Source organism: Dermacentor albipictus, chromosome 1, assembly GCF_038994185.2.
Source record: "Dermacentor albipictus isolate Rhodes 1998 colony chromosome 1, USDA_Dalb.pri_finalv2, whole genome shotgun sequence".
In the NCBI taxonomy this organism is placed as follows: Eukaryota; Metazoa; Arthropoda; class Arachnida; order Ixodida; family Ixodidae; genus Dermacentor; species Dermacentor albipictus.
This window is the reverse complement of record NC_091821.1, coordinates 347,953,345-347,976,029: the sequence shown is the minus strand read 5'-3', so window position 1 is coordinate 347,976,029 and position 22,685 is coordinate 347,953,345. Positions and strand designations below refer to the sequence as shown.

The window sequence follows — 22,685 nt, the reverse complement described above, 5'->3', positions numbered from 1 at the left end:
AAATCCAGAAACTCGAGGCATTGGGTGATTGTGCATGAAGCCAAAGCTATCGATTCCGATAGCGCCGTCAGCTGTGATGACATGCAGAGCTGAAACTTAGGACGACTCAGGTGGCGTGACATATCAAAAGAGCACAGCGTACGCCGAGACGACTTTCCTGATCTCTTTGTCGCCAGTTATGCGTTCATTGGCAGTGTTGATTTGGTTTCTGGTGTTGGCAAATCATCAATGTTTGTGCCGTCCATTATGTACGAACTTGGTTAAGTACTTTCGCCAAAACAGGTAGTATAGACGCTAGGGGATTGCTATAAGTTCTTAATTTTTTTCCCTTGAAATTTGAAACTTTCTTCTTGACCTGTTATTTCTCATGTTTTCAAATAATATCTTCACTTTCCTTGCCGTACGAGTACCATGAAAACAAACCACGTTAAACGCTCTTCGGGTCCACCATACAGTGTATGCTATAAAGCGACGTGGCAATGAGCACGTTAAATTAGGCGCCATGTCAAGATTGCGCTATCACAACGATTCAGCGGAGTACAGCGCAAGCAAACGGGTACCATAATGAGGGGAAAGTGCTTAAGTAAATGTTAATTTTCATCATAGCACGTATCACAGTATTACTCTTACTCCCTTTTGTCAGCAAGCTTGGGTAAGTACTGAGGTTCACTTCGTCGAGCAAGAGTAATCCCGGCGTACTAATCCAATGTGTAAGCAGTATTGTCAACAGGTTTGCCTGACAAAGAGGGAATTAAGATGTTTACTGAGGAGATTTTATCCCGAGGCTCAAGTAGAAGTAGACTAAGCCACGTGCGATCTGCAAAAATCGTGAACCTTATAATGTGCAGATTGCTTTGCCAACTCTAAAAAATGTAAAGCAAAACTGCGCATAATGAAAAGAAAAAAATCAGAGCAACGTGATGACTCAGCGTTATTTTCAGTCCATTATTGAAACGAAATGTGTAAGTTGAATATTTGCCACCCCTGTCGTTCTGTGGACTTTGTATTACGTAAGTGATGCTGCTGTAACAGGAAAGACCACGCTCGAAACTAAGGAAAAGAGAAGGGGAAAACATTGCCGACGAGCTAATCTTTACTCCACAAAGCGTCACCTATATGCGGGCAACCGTGTGTGCTGCGTAATGCAGCTGCGTGGCTAAAGAGCCGTTCAATAACACTAAGCGCGCGCCGCAGAACGGCAGCTTCGATGCATAACTCGGTTGTGGTTCTGTTTACTGAGTAATGCCTGCAGTTAGCTTTGTATGTCAGTGTTTTCCTACGCCCATTCACTTATACCAGTGGTTACCGCGTAATGTCAAGAACGTTTCATTAAGTGGCCTGCAGTTATAATTCTTTTGCGTGTTTGGACATACAGCGATTGAAAGATATCTACGCAGAGAAAGAGAGAAAGATGGAAAGAGAGCGAGAAGAAAGCGAGTAAAACTGCGTACTGAAGGTGAAGTGAGAAAAACGCTATGATGCAGGTTGTTAGGAAACTACGACGGCTCGTTCGTCGAAAAATGGGTGAGTTCTCGGATTAAGTCAGTGTCTTATATCCGCATACTCGTATAACAAGCGCCGAAGCAGTACTTGGACTTTTATTCTTAATTTATTTAATGACGGGCAAAAGAAGTAATGTTGTTTTGAAAGTTCATATGAATCTATTTTTTAACAATGTTTCTTTCATATCGCACTATTCTTCTGCATCTCAGCCAGCAAGGCACGAAAATGAAATAGTTAACATCTTTGTTTCACAGTAAATCATCACTCGCCAGAGATCGCCTGTAAAAATAAGGTATTAGTACAGGTACATTTACCTTCTTCCTACGGTACGTACAATGAGGTGTGCTACGAAGTGTGCAACGAGGTGTGCTATGTGTGCTTTCGCGTATGCAGGCTTTCATGCTGTTTACACGTATCCTCGTGACAACTCCGTTCTTTTTGGCGTTCAATATATTCAATATATGACGAATACACCGATAGCCTTGTATTTTGGCACCATCTCTCTTAGTGCGTATTAAATAAGAAATGTCTTAGTTGTGCAACTGGTTTAACCAAGACCAACGTGCCTTAATATAGCGGGCAGTGGTAGAGGCTCTCTAGTTCGACTCTGACGCGCATTCATGTTAATTATTTATTTACGTGATTTGCCTTGGTCGCCATCAGACACTTACTGTCGCACAAAAGAACACATAAATAAATATATTTAGCATAGAGACTATCACTGGAGAAATAATATAAAGACAGTGAGTAAAGCGGGTTCTCCACGCAGTATCCGTTGTAGTGGTGAAGCCACAGTCACAAAAATGTTTTCTTCTTTTTTTTAACACACTAAACGAGTGTTTATAGTACATACATTAAATCCTACCGCAAACACTACAGAAAGTCATGATGAAGTCTGGTTACATTCAAGTGTGCAGAATTAAATGCACCCACTATATGGGAACTTACAAATAATCGAATTAGTCGCAATAAAACAAAGGCAATGAGTGAAGTGGCTTCTCCTCATAATGTTTGTTGTTGTGGTGGAGCCAGATTTGATCAAAGCTTTTCAAAGACCTGCATTCGTGTCCGCAGGAACATATATTCAAGCCCAGCGCAAGCACTACAAGGTCATGGTGAAGTTTTTGGTTGCACCAGAAAGCACAGAATGAAATGCACCCACGATATGGGCAGTCACCTTGAAAACAAAGGCAATGAGTAAAGTGGATTCTCGGCACGTTCTCTCTTGCTTTGATGAAACCAGATATGACAAAAGGTTTTTGAAGGGCTGCGCACGCGTCCGCAAGGACATATATTGAGTCCACAGCCAGTGAAGTAGAAATGGTCCCAGTGACGGTGATTATTAAACGAAAACATACCAAAATAAATCCATCGAATATGCCCGCTCTCGACCGTAAAACCAAAAGAAGAGGAGAAGTGGCTTGTCCGCACAGTTTTGCGTTGTCGTGGAGCCAAATTAAACAAATACTTTTTCTTAATCTGCGTGCGTGCGTGTCTGTGGGTGCGTGTCTGTGGGTGCGTGTCTGTGGGTGAGTGTGCGTGTGTGTGTGCGCGCGCGCCTATGTGTAGAGAAATGAAGGCGCGTTTGCAAGGCAGATATTGAATGCCGTTTCGATTAAAATAGTTCTTTTTTGCTGGTATAGTGAAGTAATGAAGGCTATATAGAAGAACACAATGAAACCGTGATAATTACTGTGCCGGGCGACCACGGAGGCCACAGCCAAACTAGCCCTTCGTACTTTAGTGATACTTTATCCCCGTTATTGGATACCGACGAGCTTCTTTCTCCGTCGCTACCGGAGGAACTGATTCGTGATATTGCCCCAAAGCGATTTCTTTAGTCTTTCGCACCAGTACAACCGCGTTAACTAAGGCGTAAAACCGTTAGACTACGGCCCGGCGTTTGTCCCGTCTCCAATTTACGTGTAGTTCGTCTCTAGTCGAAAAGCTCAATATCCTACTAACTCTCAACATATCTTCTGGTAATCATTAGGAAGGCCTTCCACCCTCCAAGAACCCGTGTTATGCATTCGCTAGGCGTGATGACGGATACTACTGATGGTCGTCAGGGTGACAAAAACGACAACATTGAGGGACGCCTGTGCGAGCTGTCCATGAACAATTTTGCTTGCAATCGCGACACACAGTTTAGCGGTTTGATAGCAAATGTGCAGCTTTCAGAAGCTTCGTCTCTGTCAAAATATACCCATTATTTGTGTACCATCTGCACCAGACTGGAAGCGGATTTGTATTGGAGAAGTGGCTTGAACAGAATTACTGTGCGCGGGATTACGTCGCTGTCGCTGCATTCAGTCATTTCGTCATCCATCCCACGTATACTTCGGTGTGGGAAACGGCACGAGCCTAATTTTTCTTGTTTTGTTCTCCACAGCGGTACGTGCCAGGTTTGTCTCCACCGCACAAAGGGGAAAAACGAGAAAAAACAGGAAAAAGCAAGCAAAATAATAGCGCAGGACAACGTAACAAAGGCAGCTCTATAAGGCGTCGAGGCATCCAGTCTTGCCTTTTTTTTTTTTCGCGTTTGCTTCGCGCCTTAGGTTTATCCGAGCGGCACGACCGAGAAGACAGAGGCGAAACAAGAACAGAAGAATGACTGCCAGTGCGTAGGAGTGTTGGCAGTGGTTCATCGACGCGATTGTTTTGTATTCCGGCGGCGTCGCGCTCCAACCTCTGTCCTCTATTGGCTCACTGGTCCCACGAGCGACGCCAGCCCTGCTCCTCGGCGTTGCTCGGTAGAAGAACGAGCAGGAGTAGAAGAGGAAGAAGAACTCTGAGGAGGCCCGCATGGCGCGCGTGTGTGTGTGTAGGGTAGGTAAAGTCAGCCGCAGTGGTTGGTCGGCTCTGGCCTACGGAGCAAGGCGTGCGACGAGCACAGATAAGCAGCAACAGAAACACCGCGCTGGGCCACAAACACACAAGCACACAAGCGCATGGCGAGACCGTGGAGCAAAGGCGAAGCGGTCAGAGGTGCGAGAAACAAGGGTGGGACCGAGTAAAGGGCCATACGCGTGAGGCGCGACGGGAAAAGAAGGTTAGCGCGAACAGTAGTGTAGGTAGTATTACGACCAACTCTCAAAGGCGTGCGAGAGAAAAAAAAAAAACGAAAGTGGTCGATGAAGAAAAAGACGAGGAAGTTGGAGTAAGGAAGAAGAGAGATACAGGGAGAGAAAAAAAAACGGAGGGCTGAAGATTGCCGTAGGAGAGAGACGGGGTTGTGCTGAAACACGGCAGGAGTGAAGGCCAACTTGGTCTGTTGGTCGAGGTCGCTGCAGGAACGAACGCCCAGCGGAAGTGTTGGGTGCCGAGTTGTGCAGCGAGTTTGGCACCGGGGCGGGCGACGTGCCGCCGTTGCCACATGCCGCCGCCTTCTGAGTTAATTTTCGTCCGCGCGGCGCCCGAATGAGCGGCCTCTGCTTCGAGCACCGGTGGTGGCTGCGCGCCCAGAGCAGCGTGTGATCAGGTTTACGCCTGCCGCGCTGGCCGCCGCCGCCGCTGGCCATTTAGGACGCGACTTCGCCCCGCAACGCTATGCTGTTACTGGCGCTGGTTGACTGACGAACGACGTAGGGTGCGGCAGATGAACGCGATGACGGGAGCAGTTGTGGAGAAGATGCAATAGCAAAGAAATCTATGCGAGTGCACGGGGGTAAAGAAAAAAAAAAGCCAAGTGTGAGACGTACAGTATACCTTGCTTCGCAGCGTACGTGAATATGTGAACGAGGAGAATAGCAGTTTGTCGTTATACTCAAAGTCGTTTCAGGGAAATGTACCTAGCTAACTGCTCCTAAATTCGTTGATCCGGGTCGAAAATTTACAAGTTGTTGCATTCGTCCCTAAGCTGTCTCTCACAGCGCGCAACACCCGTGTGATTTTTTTAAAACCAACTTTTAGGTAATTCTTAGGTTAGAACTTTCAGTGCATAAGCTGCGCTCTCAATTCTATGAGTCGTCGTTAACTTATTTATTTACTTTTTCTGTATAACAAAGCAAGAAATTGGTGAAAAATGTAAGAAAAAAAAAAGAGGGAGGGGCAGGTTTATGTGACACGAGTGCTTTATCTATTCTGTTCCGGAAGCTACCAAAGTACCATCAACAATTAGCTTTTCACTCTCCAGGAAAAAATAGTGGAGAAATGCAGCCAGTATTAGCGGCTTAGGTTTTCGCCCCCATTGATGGGGGCGAAATTCGAAAACACTCGTGTACTTAGATTTAGGCGCAGTTAAAGAGCCACAACTGGTCGAAATTATTGCGGAGTCCCCCTCTACGGTGTGCCTCATAATCAGATCGTGGTTTTGGCACGTGAAACCCCATAATTAAAAAAAAACAAACCGACAAAGTGTGCCGTCATTCGAGGGACTTGACGCTCTATTTCAATTTTATTCAGTTTCGCTGGCTATGCACCTAGCTGCTCTGCTCGTTCGATTTAAACGAGTTATGATTTATGGGTTGAAATGTACGCTATGTATGTCGACGGCTTCTCTGCGATGGTAAATTGACAAATGAATGGAAAATGGCGATAGATAACGTGAAATATTTAAGCTATTTAGCAATTCGCAACCAAATTCAATAGAATTACTTTCAGCTAAACAAACGGCACAAATAATAAATCACATTCCTCTGACACGGAGGCTGCTCTTTCACACTTCGACGGTTACGCCTTGTGGGATTCTGACACATTGCATCAAAGCTTGTGCATCTCTCTGTCTCTAGAAAAAAAAAAAAGAAAAAACTGAAAGAAGTCACTTTGTCACGTGGTAGTACTGGTAGAAAGCACGTGGCGGCGACTGCTAGACCGGTGCCAACGGATTCGACGTCACATTTCGCCGTCATTGTCGCTTTTTCGCACTGGTGTCGCTTCAGCACAATACCTCTGGGCCGCACTGCTTCCTTGGTTTATATTTCGCCAGCATTCTTTAACCCGCTCTTAACTGGGTACCAGTGGTAGGCTTTAAAACAGCTATTTTTAGCGCGTCGATGCTTATTCTTTTGTACATCCTTACTTACGAGGTATAATTAACAGCCTTACCTATGACTTATGAACAGCGTTTTAGCTAAAGCCATCTCCTTTGATTAAGAGCCGGGCATTTGAGACAAGATTATGTTACAGCAGAGGTGTTATACACTGGCGGCTAAGGTCGTAGCCGCAGCAGACATATCTTTTTTTCGATAATTCCAAATAAGGCATAAAATCACAGATGTGTTGCTTGCTGCAAGTGAACTAAAGCCTTCAAAAGATGACGGCAGTTGCTCCGCCCGAGCGCCATACTTACGTAATGCAGTAGAGTCTGATGCCCGTCACGAAGGCAAGGAAGGAAAAAGTAGAGAAAGAAGGCAGGAAGGTTAACCAGTTTAGCTTAACCGGTTTGCTACCCTACACATGGGAGCGGGATGGGGAGGATGAAAGATGGGGAGAAGAGATAGAGAGCACATAACACGGCACACACATCGTTAGTTACAATCTGTCACTCATGCGCGGTACGTGATATCACTGTCACAGCCGCTTGTCCAAGCCCGTCTCCTTTACAAACCGAAGTAGTCCCGATGCCCGTCACAATATACGTCTGGTAAGCCATCTGGTAATAAAAGAGTACATGGCAGCGCAAGGGAAACGAATGACTATAGGATGGATTTTAACTAGTCCACTACAGAATACGTACCATTGCACGTTGGTCTGCTATTCCCAACACACATGGTACACCATTCACATTCCAGCTTAGTATCGCGGAGGAATTGGCAGAGAAGCCAATTACGTGATATGCCCTATCCATATTTCCTTAATTAGTGCCGTTAGTCCGTACATTAAACTAGAGTAATTGGAGTTTCTCAGTGTTCAAAGAATCTCCACTCAACAGGACTCTAAAGAATAACAGGCTCTACACAAAAGCTTTCTATGAAGGTAATTGTCTTGCATATAATTTTGTCCATTATGGCGAAAAAAGGAGCTTCCCTGGAAAAGCACGTAGAATGATAACGCATCGAGGCTGATAATTGACACATATATAAAAACTTGTGCTATCATCTCAGAACACCGACATTGACAAGCATATTCAGTCGAGCCCCATTAACAAGAAGATTTAGCGGTTACGGCTGCCATGTTTTCACTCTTAACTTCGCGACGAGATTTCATTTTCTTGGTCATCATCGTCTAATAAGTACTTGGCATCATTGCTTCTGTAGTTCATCTGGAATTTTTGTTGTCAATAGACTGCTGCACTAATCAATCTCTCTACAGCGGCACCCTCATCCGATGAGAAAGAGCACATACGATATAGCTTTTCACTTACTTCAGGCAAAGATGCAGACAAAATAAAACAAAAAAAAGAAGCGATGTTGCAGAAGTTAAGAAAGAACAAGGCAGTCGTAACCGCAATATGTTTTAAAGTTGTTAGACAAATTTGGTGTATCCCATTCATAGGTGGGAATCGGTGTTGAGCGAAGCTGTTTTTGATGTTCACTTGAAAGTTACGCAACCATAATGGCATTGACACAAAGCGTGCAAAACGACGCAATCGCAGTACAACGTTTATGCAAATGTAACGCCAGTGACGCAAATGAAAGGCAGTGTTTATCAAATGTAACACGATCACGCAGAGCTAATTCATTGTCGCATACATTCAGATATACGCCTGAGTCAATAATCTTTAAAAATTTTTTTAGGGAATTTGAGGCACTTAGTATCGCGTCCTACAGTCACCCGATATCGAAGACCGCCCGGCGTATGAACTTCGCTGCAGATCCCGATACTGTAAGTTTAAAGAGCTAGTCCTATTTATCCACGCGAAGAAAGGCAAAAACTTCGCGAAGGCACGAGGCTTCAAGCGCCAGTCCAAGAAAGAGCCAGTTGTAGACCTTGTTAACGCAGTGTCTAACTTCCCCGGAAGGCATGCAGTACAAAGTATCTCGCAGCTTGCATGGCCGCTGCGGATGAGAGAAAACTATCACCCTTCCCGAACTTTAACAAGTTTCTAAGGCCCACCACCCCCTCTTTCCTCTTCAAGGTACACAGTAAATGAGTAGCTCAGGGCGCGAACACCGAGGTCGAACGAAACGAGGAGCCCATCTCTGCTGCCAACGCGTGCGCACCGAGTGTGCACGCGCCGAGCGGGAACCCGGTGCGAGTCGAGCCCGTCCCGCAATCGCAAATCACCTGCGGACCATACGGCCGGGACGAGCTTATGAAGTGGCCGCCGGGGAGAGAGAACGGAGAGAACGAGGCAATAAAGCAAGGCGGCGGGTAGCTTTGCGAGGGAAAGGAAAACGGCCATAGTGCTCGCGTCCTTTCGCGGAGAGTGATTAATTCTCGGAAAAGGCGAAAGCTGCCCGAAGCCGCCCTCCCTGGTCTTGCTTCTTCTGCACACGAAGCCAGGACCGGGAGGGCGGGCCCAAAACACGAGCGGCGTCCGTACACAGCCTGATCGACAAGCGCCGCTCGCAGATGCCGTCTCAAAAGCGCCGGGCGCAGCGCTGCTCCGCTCCCGAGGGCTGGCGATTCCCACGCTTGCAGGGAAAGCCTCCCCTCGCGGCGCGTCTCGTTCGCCTGTATGTGGAAACTCGCATCGCGTTCCACGCGGCGACACGCGGAGACAGGGAGCGGTGCCGCTGCAGGGTGCTCTTCGGCGACAGGATCGCTCGACGTCCTCCTGTGTGCTGGCGGATCAGCGAGGGGATTTTTCAACGCTACGCTTTCTCGCCGCTTTAGCCCCGGCGCCCGAACCGTTTCCTCGCGTGTCTCTGTTTTCTTTTGAGACTTAATGTGGCAGCGATTTTCGCCCGCGAGCATCGTCGTCCCCCCGTTGTCCCTTCCTTTCTTCCGTTGCCGAACCTTCCGCGTGGGCAAGTGAATGTAGTATATACATGCCACATAGAGCACAGCTCGAGGCGTTTGTCCTTTGACTGGCTCCGATAGGTACGTGTAGTTTTCAGTCGGGTTACTTTGCAATTCCAGTGGTTTGTTGTGCCTTATTTTGTCCACGCGTAGTATACACGTCACTTTGGTTCTCTCCTGCAGTATACCTAAAGGCTGCGAAGAGAGCCGAGCGGCGTAGACGTGCTTCGCATGGGCTCTGTCGACTTTCATTATTCTCTTAAGAAATTCACATCGGAGGACCGAATTCTTTGTCGGACGACCTTCGTGAAGTCATCCGGAACCCCCTTGGGAAGTTTGAAGACCGTGAGTGCATATTATTTTGCGCTTTTGGACTTTGAAGTTCCCCGGGGTGGCGCTGCCGTGTTAAGCCTGACGCCGCCGTACGTAGCAGCGCGGAGGTAGGCGAGGCGCTCCGCCGCCTTTGCCGCCGCTCGCTTGCTACGATTACTCGGCACTCACTATGGCGCACATTGCTGGATCCCGGCCGGCCACTTCTACTTCTACCAGAGGGAGTGGAGGTGGAGTTGTTGCTACAGCCCCACCCGCCCCCGGTGCTATTGTTCAAGCTGCCGCCGGGCCTTCGTCGCCAGAAACTACAGCCATGGACTTCCAAGACATTTTGGAAGATCGCCACGACGACCCTGCCACTATGGAAGAGGACCTTTCGCAAGGGACGCCATCGGAATGTCCTTATTTCAACTGGTCATTACACCTCAAGCGAAGAACGAAGAAGAAGCTCGCCAGAGGCGAGCAAGTGTGCGTGGCAGGCAGGGTGATCTCTCCGCTATCACCCTCCTCTGCCACCGCGTTATCATCATCATCATACGCAGCTGCAGGCGCTGGGGCATCAAAGAAGGCTTCTTTTAAGAAGAGGCGACGACTCCCCCCACTGCCACGTAGCGACTTCAAAATCATCATCCGACCCAAGAAAGGCCTTCAGGTGAAGAGTTTCAGCAACCACCAAATATCAAAAGCCGTCTCGGCCGCCTGCGGAGGGAAAGTTGACGATTCGCATTTCATCGTGCGATTGAGACCCGGTTCCAACATAATTATTGTTAGTACCCCAGATCAGGAGGTCGCGGATATTGCGCGCAAGATCACGCGGATTGTGCTGGGCGGCAACCTTTACGAAGTCAACTCTTACGTTGCGGCACCGGACGGAGTGGCCCGGGGCGTCATTCATGGAATCGACCCGGATACCCCGCCCGAGGAGCTTATGACTCACCTAAGGGTTAGGACCCAAGGCGTGGAAATCGTGCAGGCCCGCATGCTGGGAAAGACCAAGACAGCCTTGATCACGTTCAACTCTCACGTAGTTCCACGATACGTTTACTACTACGGAGGGGAGACCGAGTGCCACACCTACAAGCCCACAAAACAAATCTGCTATGTGTGCCAGCGCATGGGACACCGATCAGACGTTTGTCCTACCCCGAACATCAAAATCTGTCTCGCTTGCGGGACGCACGACCCGACGGACGGCCACGAGTGCTCGCTCAAGTGCGCCGTCTGCGGCGAAGCCCACGCCACGGGGTCTCGCGAGTGCAAGCAAAAGCTAAAAAACAAGAGCACTACCACCAAGAAGCATCCTCCACCCGGAAGGAGGAAGGAAGACGACGACAATGATGGAAGAAGGCCAAGGCGAAGCCGCCTACGGTGGTCCAGCTCGGAATCCTCGGCGAGCCGCTCGAGGTCCCGGGCCCAGTCCAGGTCAATGTCCCGGTCCCGGTCCCGATCCCGGTCCCAGTCCAGGTCCAGGTCCCGATTCCGCTCGGAGTGGCCAAAGCTAGGAGAGAAGCAAGGGCAGCGGCAGCCTTCTACCTCGACATCCACGTCTAAACAGAAGAACCAAGCCAACAACAACAAGGTGAGCTGGAATCAGTCTAGTACCTCCTCCGCTCAAAATACCGGTGAAAAAAGTAAATGCTCCCCAGAATGTACGCGCATCAGGGAAGAAAATAAAAAACTCAAGGCTCAGGTTAACGACCTAAACCAACGCATGCAACGCTTAGAAGCGTTGCTAAGCAAAACCAGCACCAACACACAGGCAGGGTCGCAAAGCGGAACGATAGGCCACGAGCCCGCCATCTCCATTCCTCCCCCCTCAAGAACCACCACGCCCTCATCGCTCCCCGGTGCGGCCTCGGCAGCGGCAGTCCAGTCAAGTGTAGTCACCCTCGAAGGTATTTATGCTACGATACAACAGATGCTTCACCAGATGGGCGAATTAAACAATAAAGTCAAGGAGAACACACTAAGCCATGAAGACCTTGAAAGAAGAATACGCAAGGTTGAGTTTGGCTCGCGCAAGCGGGTCGACGATGAGATCAGCAACCCACGCATCAAGGCGTACAGGCGCATAAATAACACGGCTGACGTCAGGGACGCCGACAACTGCGACGGTGGTGGCATGAACGTCAGCAATGGCTAACACCACACGCAGCGCGCCCGAACACCTCGAGATCTGGCAGTGGAATTGTCGCTCTTTCAACAAGAAGGCAAGTTCACTCCAACTCTTCATCCAAAATCACCTATACCCCCCCGACGTCATCTGCCTTCAGGAGGTCGGGAACCAGCCGATCAGGCTACGGGGTTACTACGTAATTAAACACGCGGGATCACCGAAAGTCGCTGTTTTAGTGCACAAAACGGTGACGGCCGTGGGACAACATTATCAACATCATGACATTAATCACATGCTAGTGGAAGTCCTCCCGCAGAAGAGGGGTAGACGTAGCACTTTCATCCTGAATTTGTACAGTCCGCCGAGGGCTCAGAAAGACGACTTCCGCACCATCATTTACGACAGCGTGAGAGCCGCTGGCTGCAACCAGCTGGTAGTTGTGGGAGACATGAACGCTAGACACACGACTTGGGGCTACCAACAAGACACGCAAAAGGGAAGGTCGTTCCTCGATGCGGTTGACCAAATGGGCCTTGAATTGATAACCAACCTCCTCCAACCAACCCGAGTAGGCAACAGTGTAAGTCGAGACACGTTTCCGGACCTGTCATTTGTCAAAAACGTAAGGGAATACTCATGGGCGCACCTGGGCGAAACATTGGGCAGCGATCACTATATCCTCAGCATCTCGGTATCCACGCCGAAACTCAAGAGAACAATTGGCGAAATTAGGCTTACGGACTGGGAGGCATTCAGGCAGTACCCCCCGCCCGAAAACGGTATAACAGACATAGCGGAATGGATGCAGCACCTCCGGGACGCCCACATCCAAACCACTAAAACCATCCAGCGCACGGTCGAGACGCCCGAAGTCGACCGCCGGCTCTTACACCTGTGGGAAGCCCGTGAGGGCCTCCTCAAACGGTGGAAGCGACAGCGGTTAAACCGGAAGCTACGTCTTCGAATCGAGAAAATAACAGACGAAGCCAGAAATTACGCAAACGAGCTGACGCAGCAAAATTGGGTACAGTTTTGCACCTCGCTCAAGGGTACCCTGAGTACGGCGCAGACGTGGGCCATCCTACGCTGCCTGATCGAGCCCGACAAGGCGAAATCGACAACTAGTCGGACGCTTCTAGAAATCGCTCACAAGTTCCCCGGAAACGACCAGGATTTGATTGACACCCTAAAAACCAGATACCTGGGTAGCGACCCCATACAACCCTGCCTCCTAAAATATGAAGGAGAACCAAGACGAGAACTGGACGCTCCCATCACGGAGGAAGAGGTGTATGCCGCGGCACGAGCCTCACAGCGCAACACAGCTCCCGGAGTTGACAAAATCACCAATGCCATGATTAGAAACCTGAGCCCGATGCACATCCAGGACTTGACCGATTACCTAAACGAGGAACTCTGGAGCAAGGGCCACGTACCAAACGAGTGGAAACACGCGGAAATCGTGACCATCCCCAAACCCGGCAAGAAGCCCGCGATCGACGCCCTGCGTCCCATCTCGCTGACTTCGTGCCTCGGCAAGCTGTACGAGAGGGTCATCGAAACCCGCCTCCAACATTACATAGAGGACGGTGACCTCTTTCCGCACACCATGCTTGGCTTCAGGCCGGGACTTTCGGCTCAAGATGCGTTCCTAATCCTAAGGGAAGAGGTTCTCAAGGGCATCCCGAAGGGAGGAGAACACCTCCTGCTCGCACTCGACCTAAAAGGGGCCTTCGATAACATCTCCCACGAGGCCATTCTCAAGGGACTGAACGACATCAGCTGCGGGGAGCGCATCTTTAATTACGTTAAATCGTTCCTAACGGGCCGGACGGCAACCATCGGAATAGGCAAGACTCGATCGGATACTATCGACGTGCCGAACAAAGGAACACCGCAGGGGGCGATAATCTCCCCGATTCTCTTCAATGTCGCGATGCTAGCGCTGACCAAAGAGCTGCGGAAGATCCCCGACCTAGGTTACGCCCTGTACGCAGACGACATCACGCTCTGGGCCACCAAGGGCTCTCTAGCGCAAAAAGAGGCAACCCTTCAAGAGGCCGCGACGGCCGTGGAGAGCTTTGCGGCAGCGAGCGGGATGCGTTGTGCGCCCGAAAAGTCCGAGGTGATCCGGGTGCACGGAGGAGGAATCTACAAGTCCCCCGGCCCTATCGACCTCTATCTTGAGGGCCAGAAGATAACGGAAGGCAATAAGACTCGGATTCTGGGTTTTTGGATCCAGAGTAACCTGAAAGCCTCCCACACCATCCAAACCCTAAGGTCGGCCACCAACCAGATCTCGCGGATTATAAAACGAATTACAAGAAGCCGCAAGGGCATGCGAGAAGAGGACACGATTCGCCTCGTCCAGGCTCTGGTGATCAGCAGAATAAGGTATAGCATGCCGTATCACTATCACTCGCTAAACAAACGCGACCAAGAACAAGTCGATGCCATCATCAGAGGCGCGTACAAAACGGCCCTGGGTCTCCCTGTCACCACCTCAAACGAGAAGTTAGCGGCCCTCGGGATCCACAACACCTTCGCTGAGCTGTCGGACGCGGTTATGGCTTCGCAAACGACCAGACTACAGAACACGGCGGCGGGCAGAGCCATCCTCCACCGGACCGGAACGGCAACGGAGCTCCGTGCCCTCGATGGGCAACGATCACTCCCGCCTGAGGTCAGAGGCAAGATCAAGGCGAATCCGATACCGAAGCACATGAGTCATGAACTCCATAAAGGACGACGCAAGGCTCGCGTCGACAGACAGCGCCGACAATTCAAGGGTGACCCGTACGTGACGTACGTGGACGTGGCGGCGTACCCTGTGGGGGGCCTCTTCGCGGTAGCCGCCGTGAACGGGAGAGACAACTCCTTGACTCTCGCGGCCTCCGTGAGGGCAGAGACCCCAGCTGCGGCTGAGACCATAGCCGCGGCGCTGGTGATAAAGCAAGAAGACAGGGTAGGCAGGGAAGTCCATGTCGTTACCGACTCGCAACAGGCCTGCCGTAACTTTACGAACGGACGAACACCGCTGCTGGCGGCTCAGATTCTAGGCCCGAGGCTGCAAGAATACCATCAAATCACGTGGACGCCGGGTCACGCGGGTCTGGAGGGGAACGAAAGGGCAAACGCCCTAGCTCGAGCGCTAATCAACCGAGCGGGGCAAGACCAATCGTCTCATCAGTCCCCACCCTTTACCTTCATGCCCCTGCCATCCAATTATTGCGACCGACTGGAGATCCAGCGACTCAACCGCAGGATTTATCCCCCGCCTCACAAAAAGCTCAGCACTGAAGATGCCGTAGCTCTCCGACTTATACAGACCAACACATTTCCAAACCTACACATATACAGTAAAATGTTCCCACATACATATCGCGGCATCTGCCCCTGGTGCGGCGACACACGCCCTACACTCTTTCACATCTCGTGGGGGTGCGAGGGCAAACCTCAACACTTAAAGACGCCTAGCACGTCATTGGAGCGGTGGGAGGTACAGCTGACCGGCGATACCCTGGCGGGACAAGAAGCTCTCGTCCAGCAAGTACGTCGAGCAGCCACGGCCAGTGGAGTCCTGGAATGAGGACCCCACCCACTCGACCTCAAGAGCAACCACCTCGGTGGTCCGAATAAATGTTTTTTCTCTCTCTCTCTCTCTCTCTCGTATGTCCTTTCCTTCGTGATCTCTTCTCACATTTGGGCTATTGATATTCATGGCAAGTGGGTATGGAACGAACCAGCCAATGAGGAGAGAAGATTGTCATGTTTCCTTTTTTTTCCCGCGTTTACTCGTCGCGCAAATGTGCACTGTTCCCTGTTTCGACGGACAGCGAATGAAAGAAACGAAGGGGTTCTCACATCGGATGCCTTGTTTCCTCAAACTTGTCACCCCTTATACTTGTTTGTGTGCCCACCCATTTTTCTTTTGCTCTTTCTCTCCCTTTCTAATCAGGCTTCAGACACATGCTGTCCGAAGGGAAATGGGTGGCGTGTGACCTAACGAAGGGCTCAAAGTCAACATCCACCACATTTTGACACGAGCACGAAAGAACACGCTGTCGAGAAAAAAAGTTAGAAACACAAAGGAAGAGAAAAGGAGTGGCCGAGTGTTGACTCGTCCTCTATAGCTTCGGGGTAACGGCGGCGAAGCTTGCTTTAACACCAGGCTTTTCACAAATTCCAACCAACAGCCTTTCTTCCCTTAGGTCTCGAACGCTAAGGAGACGACGCGTTTGCAACGTCCATGCAGCTACAGTTACAGCGCTCCTAGAGACGCCTAAGACACGTGCGAAATCGAAAACATCAATACGCGCCTCTCTTGCACTGCATAGCTATAGGGCTAGCGCGGAAGGGGACTAGCACGAACGCTGTGAAACACTTTCGAAGGCGGGAAAATTTCTCTCTCTCGCTCTCACACACACCGGCGCGCTTGACTACGCACGTACACAGTCATATGAGTCGGACCGAGGAAAAGAGCAATCTCTGGTTTCTTTTGGCAGCTAGAGCGCGCCTGCTCGTCGCCGGTCTTCTGCGAACCCGGACCCGTTCGCTCCGGGCAGCCCCGACCAACGAGCGGCGGGCTTCCAGCGCCGAGAAATGCAAACTCTCGCGCAGTTAGCTCTGCAAACACGTCGATGAGCGAAGTGGTGTGCGGCGGCGGTGCTCTTCTGTGTGTGTTCGAATAGACGGCCCGTAGCCATCGGAGTCGACCCCCTCGCCTGCCCGCGCGAGCGCGCACAATCGTAGAAAGAGGCGCGCTTCACTACAACAGCGCGTAGGCACAAGGGGCTCAACCTCACACGAGGAGAGGGAAACGGGGGAACCGCTTAGAAGAAGCAAGATACATAGACGAGAGAAATAAAAAGAAGACGGAGTGGAACTGTGAGAAAATGGGCGAAAATAAAGCGAAGAAGAAGACGGAAGAACGCGCCGAAAGGGGAGGAGAGGTCCTTCGCATCCGGAATTGAATTAGGCCCTTATAGGGTCGCAGGCGTGGCTTAACTGGATTAGCAGGCTAGTTGTGAGTCGCCACTTTCCCTCGTTGGTTCTCTCTATACACTGAAACCTCCCCCCTCCTCTCTTTTCTCCCTCGCCCTCCTAACATCCCGTCCGTTCTTTATTCTTCGCTCTCGTTCGCACTGTTCCCGCGTTGGTGGTAGAGCGCCGTTTTGTTTTGACCTTCTCTGGATTCCGGGCCGGTCGTCGTCGTCGTCGTCGTCGCTGGTTTTGGCTTTGCTTCGGGTCCCCCCTTCCCTTTTTCGGCCCGATCGAAGGTTGGTGATTGCGCTCTTGGAATGTAAATGGAGCTGCGCGCACCCTCCTCTCTCGCACGGCCCAGCTGCACCGCCGCTGCCCTTTCTACCCCGTCTCCCTCTGTTCTCCCTACTCAGTCCGCACAGCCGCCGCGGCCTGTATAGAAGAGCCGCAAGTCCTTCCCCAATCCTTTACTCCCAACGCGAGGACCGAGAGCTCGCCTCCTTGGGCCCGTGGCCCATTGTGCGTGCGCGCGCGAGCCCCTTCGCCGTGCTCTCCACCACCTCCGAAAAAAAAAAGGGCCACCCCTCTTCTCCACACGTTTCGGACCCCCTTCTTGGAGCCATTGTGTCTCGCTCCCTGAGATGTATTCGAGTTGCCAATCTGATGCGCCGCTCCCGGGGTTCACCCGACTCAATCGGTTTTCCCCGTGTCGGACCGAATTTGTTCGCGTCTCTCCGTACGCTGCGTCCATGACGCACCGTGAACTGTCTTTCTGCTGCGGGTCCTGTCCTGCAATCCCGCTACACATTGCAAAGCTATGACCACGAACCACGCCAGCGGCAAGCAATGTCTCAAAACTCGCGCAAGCTACCCCACTTGCTTGTTTGGTTCTTTCTACCTCGACAGGCGCTGAGATTCACAACGTCAAGTGTAACTTAAATGTGGTCGAACTGGTAAGGGTTCGCTTCTTCGAAACGGCGCCACAGGAAAAACACGAACACGGAAAGACACGAGGAACGCGGTGCTTCTGTTTGCAGTATCATTTCATGTTCGTTCGTGTCTTTGTGTGGTATACCGTTCCGAAGAAATGAGCTTCACAACGCCACCTCTGCAACAAAGCATTGGTACCGATAGTGGTATAGTGCTTAGTAGGTGAAATGGTAAATATGGTTTGGCGGCATCTCCGCCATCACCTTGCCTGTGTCATCTTGTCATTAACCTATCATTTGTTACACTACGAAGCAGCGCGTCTAGCCATGATTTTCCGGCAAGATGCTTCCGTCGTAGCATTACTAAATTAGGTTGTAAGCACACCAACGTTGCGAAAAAAAAAGATGATTTTTTAGGAACTCTGCCAATCTGGAGTAGCCTATTCAATGAACCAGAAGGAAAGTGTGAACATTTTTTGTGCACCTTAACGACCCGAATTTAAGGCAGTTTTATGATTGACCCGCCGTGGTAACACCACGGTGGGTCAATCTGGCTCCCACGCCGGTACAAGGTATTGCCTATATAAGGCAACCCACCCAGGAACCTTGTTCGGGAAGACGTCTTTCCACTCTCCGTGATACGGTGCAGCTAAACCCTATCATTTCCCGTCCACGGACGGAACCAGCGATATTGTTCATCGGGCGAACTTGCCCGTCCGGAGTGCGGGACAGGCTATTAGAGTTATTTATAGTTTCGCCGGCGTTTATGCGCATATTTTGCTTTCTTACATTTATCTCGTCTGTCATTTTCTTTCATTTCTTTGCGTTAACATATAGTAATTTAGCATATGCAACTCCCGCGTAATTAAGTGTGCGCGCTAAATATTTGCACGCAATCCGGTAATTTCTAGTTATGGTAACACTAACAATTTCTCTTGCCCTGGAACGTGATGACAAGTTTTTTTGCACCGTATCCACTATTAACAATTTTCACTGCGTCGAACGTTTCAAAGGCGAACGAAGCACCAAGCGTGTGTCAGTACACTCAGACTTACTTGAAAACATCCTGTCTCACGCTCAATACGAACTAGGCACGACATTCCTTGACTAGATCATGCTCGAAAGTGGTGCGCTTGGGCCAACGGCTAAAGAGAGAGTGATGCAAGCTTTAATGATATGCCGGAGATAATAGTCTGGTTGTTCGCCTGACATTCTACTCCAGGTGCTTGGCGGAGAAATAGAGGCACTGAATTAGAACATGGAAAGCGGAAAAGCGAGAGGCCTCAGTATATGTACCAACGTTTAGACAGGAGGAGTCGTCATCACCGAGGGTTATAAGACGCCATGCAAACATTTTTATAAGTAACTGGTGCCGCCCTGATGATCTCGTAAGGTGCGCATCGATGGTTTTGCCGATGTTTGCACCCAGCGTGTGACATTGTTATATTTTGTTATATATCGCATGCTGTGGAGTGAGTGAAGTAGCAAGTACCTCAGGACTACTCCGCCTCTCTCATGTAGCACCGACGTGCAAGCTGCAGCCGACGTCAGGCAGACAACAGCAGGGCGATCACTTTAGTGCACGGTGACCAGAAACGGAAGTGCTCTGTCTGAGTCCAGCGCCTCGACTCGCGCACTCCAGAGTCCTGGGGATTTTCGTTCTTTACCGTATGGAATTGTGTGCGGGCTCCGCAGTGTTCAGAAGACTGCAGCAAAGCTAAACAACAACAACAACAACAACAACGACGACGACGACGACAGCGATGATCAGTTGCACTGCGGTTATGTCGCGAGTGGTGATAACTTATAAGTGCGACTCCAGACGTCGCTCGTTTTGATACATTGGGCTTGTTCGAAAGAAGCGCGTACTTCACAAAACTGAGGCAGTAAATATGAGTTATGATAACAAATCTACCTCCTGTTATCTAACAAATCAGCCAGATCTCGAGAGTGCTGCCTCTCGTAGCTGTTTGCAACATTCCGTGGTAGAGCGCAAACCCGTGGATCGTAAAGTTTGTACTCCGAAATTTCTTGCTTCTTAAGAACGTTAAGTACATTGGATTCGTTTAATCTGACCGCCACCGCTGGTGAGACAGAACAGAATCGTCCTATCTTTCCATCGAGCCAAAAGGAAAAAAGGAAAATAAAAAGCACTGACACCAGCTGGCAGCGACAGCGGCGCACTTCTTATACTCCAGGCTCAACAAGCCATATTTTGCAATGTGGCAGCGTTATTTGTAAAACAGCACTCGAGTGTTCACCAGGAAAAAGAAACGTATAATTTCGTATAAACCTACAACATGATCGAGAGGGAAAGGAAGACGGCGAAAGAAATAGCGTTGCCTGTTAGAGACTGCACTTGCACTGCATACCAAACAGTTGTTGAAGCCAGCAATGCTTTGAGGAAGCAGAGCTAAAAGGGAAGCTAAGGCAGCAGCCCGAAGGCAGGCTCATATACCGCACAGAGGCGTGACGGCTGTTATATGTTCTTTACATTCGTAGGTCCGCTTCGCTAGCTCTCACGCTGGCCGGGCCGTATTCTCGTCGGGCCCGTGATTTCGCCTTCCCTCTTCCGTGGCCCCAGCTGCGATGCCATGTCTATGTTTACCTTTGTCCGAACCTGAGAGTCGGTTCCCAGGAGTTTCCGCAGGCTCTTGTTTGCCCAGGCTTACTCTGCAGACTAGTTCAGAATCCTTGCCTTTGCGGCGCAGACCTGACAGTCGCTCGACGAGTACATATTACCGGTCATTTTTACTGAAACTCGTTGCATCAAGGACGCCATTCTTTCAGTCATGGACGCAGGCACTTCCTCGGTTGAAAAAAGGACGCGGGAAGATGTAGCCGCACGTGGTAAATGTTTATTTTCTTGCTTTATATTTCTACGAGTGGTCGTGGTTCTGTAAAGGCTCATTCTTACTATATAACTGCACACGTATACCGATCACGCTGCCCGAAACATTGTATTTTGTTTTAAGCGTGGGTTCAGTTTTATTGCTGAACACTCGCCGCTTTTTAATACGCAGTTGAACACACCTTTACGGAGGCCGACGACGGTTGAACTATACAATGCTTGCGTTGTCCTATTATTAACGCTGCTCTTGGGTAGCCCATAGATTCATTAATAGCTTTTCTCATAATTATCGTAACTAGTGCGTTCTCGTTTCGTTCATTTAACAAAAATAAATCAAGAACGGCTCTGTGTTATGAGCATAGCTCACAGAAACGAACAGAAATGATAAACCTTGACCTGGCCTCCTGATTACGTCATCATCAACAATCAAGAACCAGAGCGAGCTATCGGTGGCGATTTTTATACCATTCGTACGGCAATCGTGAAAAGAAAAACGAAGACAAAAACGCGCGTCTCATGCACTTCAGCGCAAAATATTCCTTCTATTAACCGTTTGATTAGCAGTGCACGTGTTTTAGAATTAACGGATCTTGAGTCATCATTGGTCTTGCTTATTGTTTTTCTTTCTGCAGCAAGAGTGAGTTGTGGAGATTACCACAAGCGTCCCTCCCTCCCCCCTTCCCCCTAAACAAAAAGATAAAGAAACAAAAATTACTTTGCGTCGGATTTGCTGCATCGTGTCGGCAAGTTCTTGTCCCTGTTCTTTTTTTTCCTTGCTCCCCCTACATTTTTCACGACCCACATGGAGCCTCGCTCAAGCTGACGCCGCACTATTCGTTTCATCCGCCGCAGTTGCATTAGTTTGGCGCGACAAACGCATTCGCCGGGGTATTACGTGATAGCCTCGAACGCTGACTCGCTTTGTATTGCTTTGTGTCACCGCGTAAAAACACATGGGCAGAGCTTCTCGCTACGAGCCATTGGGCAGCAATGCTCTGAGAAAGACCCAGCGCTTTGCCCACTGGCCGCTACGTGAGCATGTCTCCTCACCAAGCTTGCTTAATTTTTCTCGCGTCCATTCTTCCTCGCACCACCGGAGGAGGAGCGATCGGAAAAGCAGCGGAGTCTGCCTATAGACTGGTGCGCCAGGAACGTGCAGATCTTGACAGCATTCCAGGAGGACCCCTGGGGTCGCGCGTCGCTTCCGCTAATCAAGAATGGCCAGAGGACCCGCTGTAGCCTCGCCGCCGACCCAGGGTCGCCTTGCTGCATCGATCTTTCTAGCGGACGGCCGGCGCGCGGACGTTCCGCGCGCCCTACGCCGTTGCTTCGTCGCGGACAAAGCTGGCGACGCATTCCATACGTGACTTGCCCCGCCCCCCCACCCCCGCGCGCTCGAAAACAAGCCGGCCGTGACGTGGCGTTGTCACCGCTTTTGTGGGGGACCCAAGTTCCTCCGCGCTGGCGGGACGGGCGCAATCGAAGCGCCGGACGGGCGGTAATGAACAGGTGGTCGGTGTTTACCTAAGGCGGTGACAGCGGCTATGCCATGGAGTGAATTCGTTGTTCTTTTCCACATTTAAACGTCCGCATAACCTCAGTAGGCGTTATAAGAACCGCAAACGTCGAAAGTGTCATTGAAGACGCGAGAAAACTTGCAGTCAAGGCGCGCGATTCGAGACAGATCAACACGCAGGTGATTGAAAGAGGGAGTCAACGGAATGGCAGGGAAGGCGAACCAAACGCGCGCCTGGCTTGCTTCTTGAAAACAGAGAAACAAGGGCGAAAGCGCGAATAGAAGCAAAGCAGAGAGGGCCAGAGAACACTATGGTATAGCGTGGCGCACACCACGTTTGCAAATGGGCCCTAAAGCTACTCAATTGAAGAAATTTCAATACCTGCGCAGCTTCCAGAGCCTTCGGCACATGTGCCGAAGGCTCTGAGACCGTGGTCCCGTTACAGTGTCCCTTGGAATTCAGCTTTGTAAAACGACCAGAAGAGAGTCCCGCCCTGCAATAACGACAAAAACACGAGATGTGTTCAGTTACGTTATGGGATATATAGCTAGGCAAGTTTGGCTAGAGCGGAGCATCTTTTCTGCACAATACACATTACAAGACGGAGTACC

At 50.3% G+C, this 22,685-nt stretch overlaps 1 protein-coding gene across 3 annotated transcripts in view; it reads left to right on the top strand.

The window, feature by feature from the left end:
* LOC135896232 (lachesin-like) overlaps positions 1 to 22,685 on the top strand; it is a 348,730-nt gene that overhangs the window by 45,837 nt on the left and 280,208 nt on the right. Inside the window, exon 1 of one of the 3 annotated variants that reach the window (XM_070531779.1) lies at positions 9,880 to 11,257. The exons of the other annotated variants lie outside the window; for them this stretch is intronic. Coding sequence (XP_070387880.1) covers positions 9,992 to 11,257 — 1,266 coding nt within the window. The 5' untranslated portion in view covers positions 9,880 to 9,991. Of the gene's footprint in view, positions 1 to 9,879; positions 11,258 to 22,685 lie in introns of those variants that run through there. 3 annotated transcript variants of the gene reach the window in all.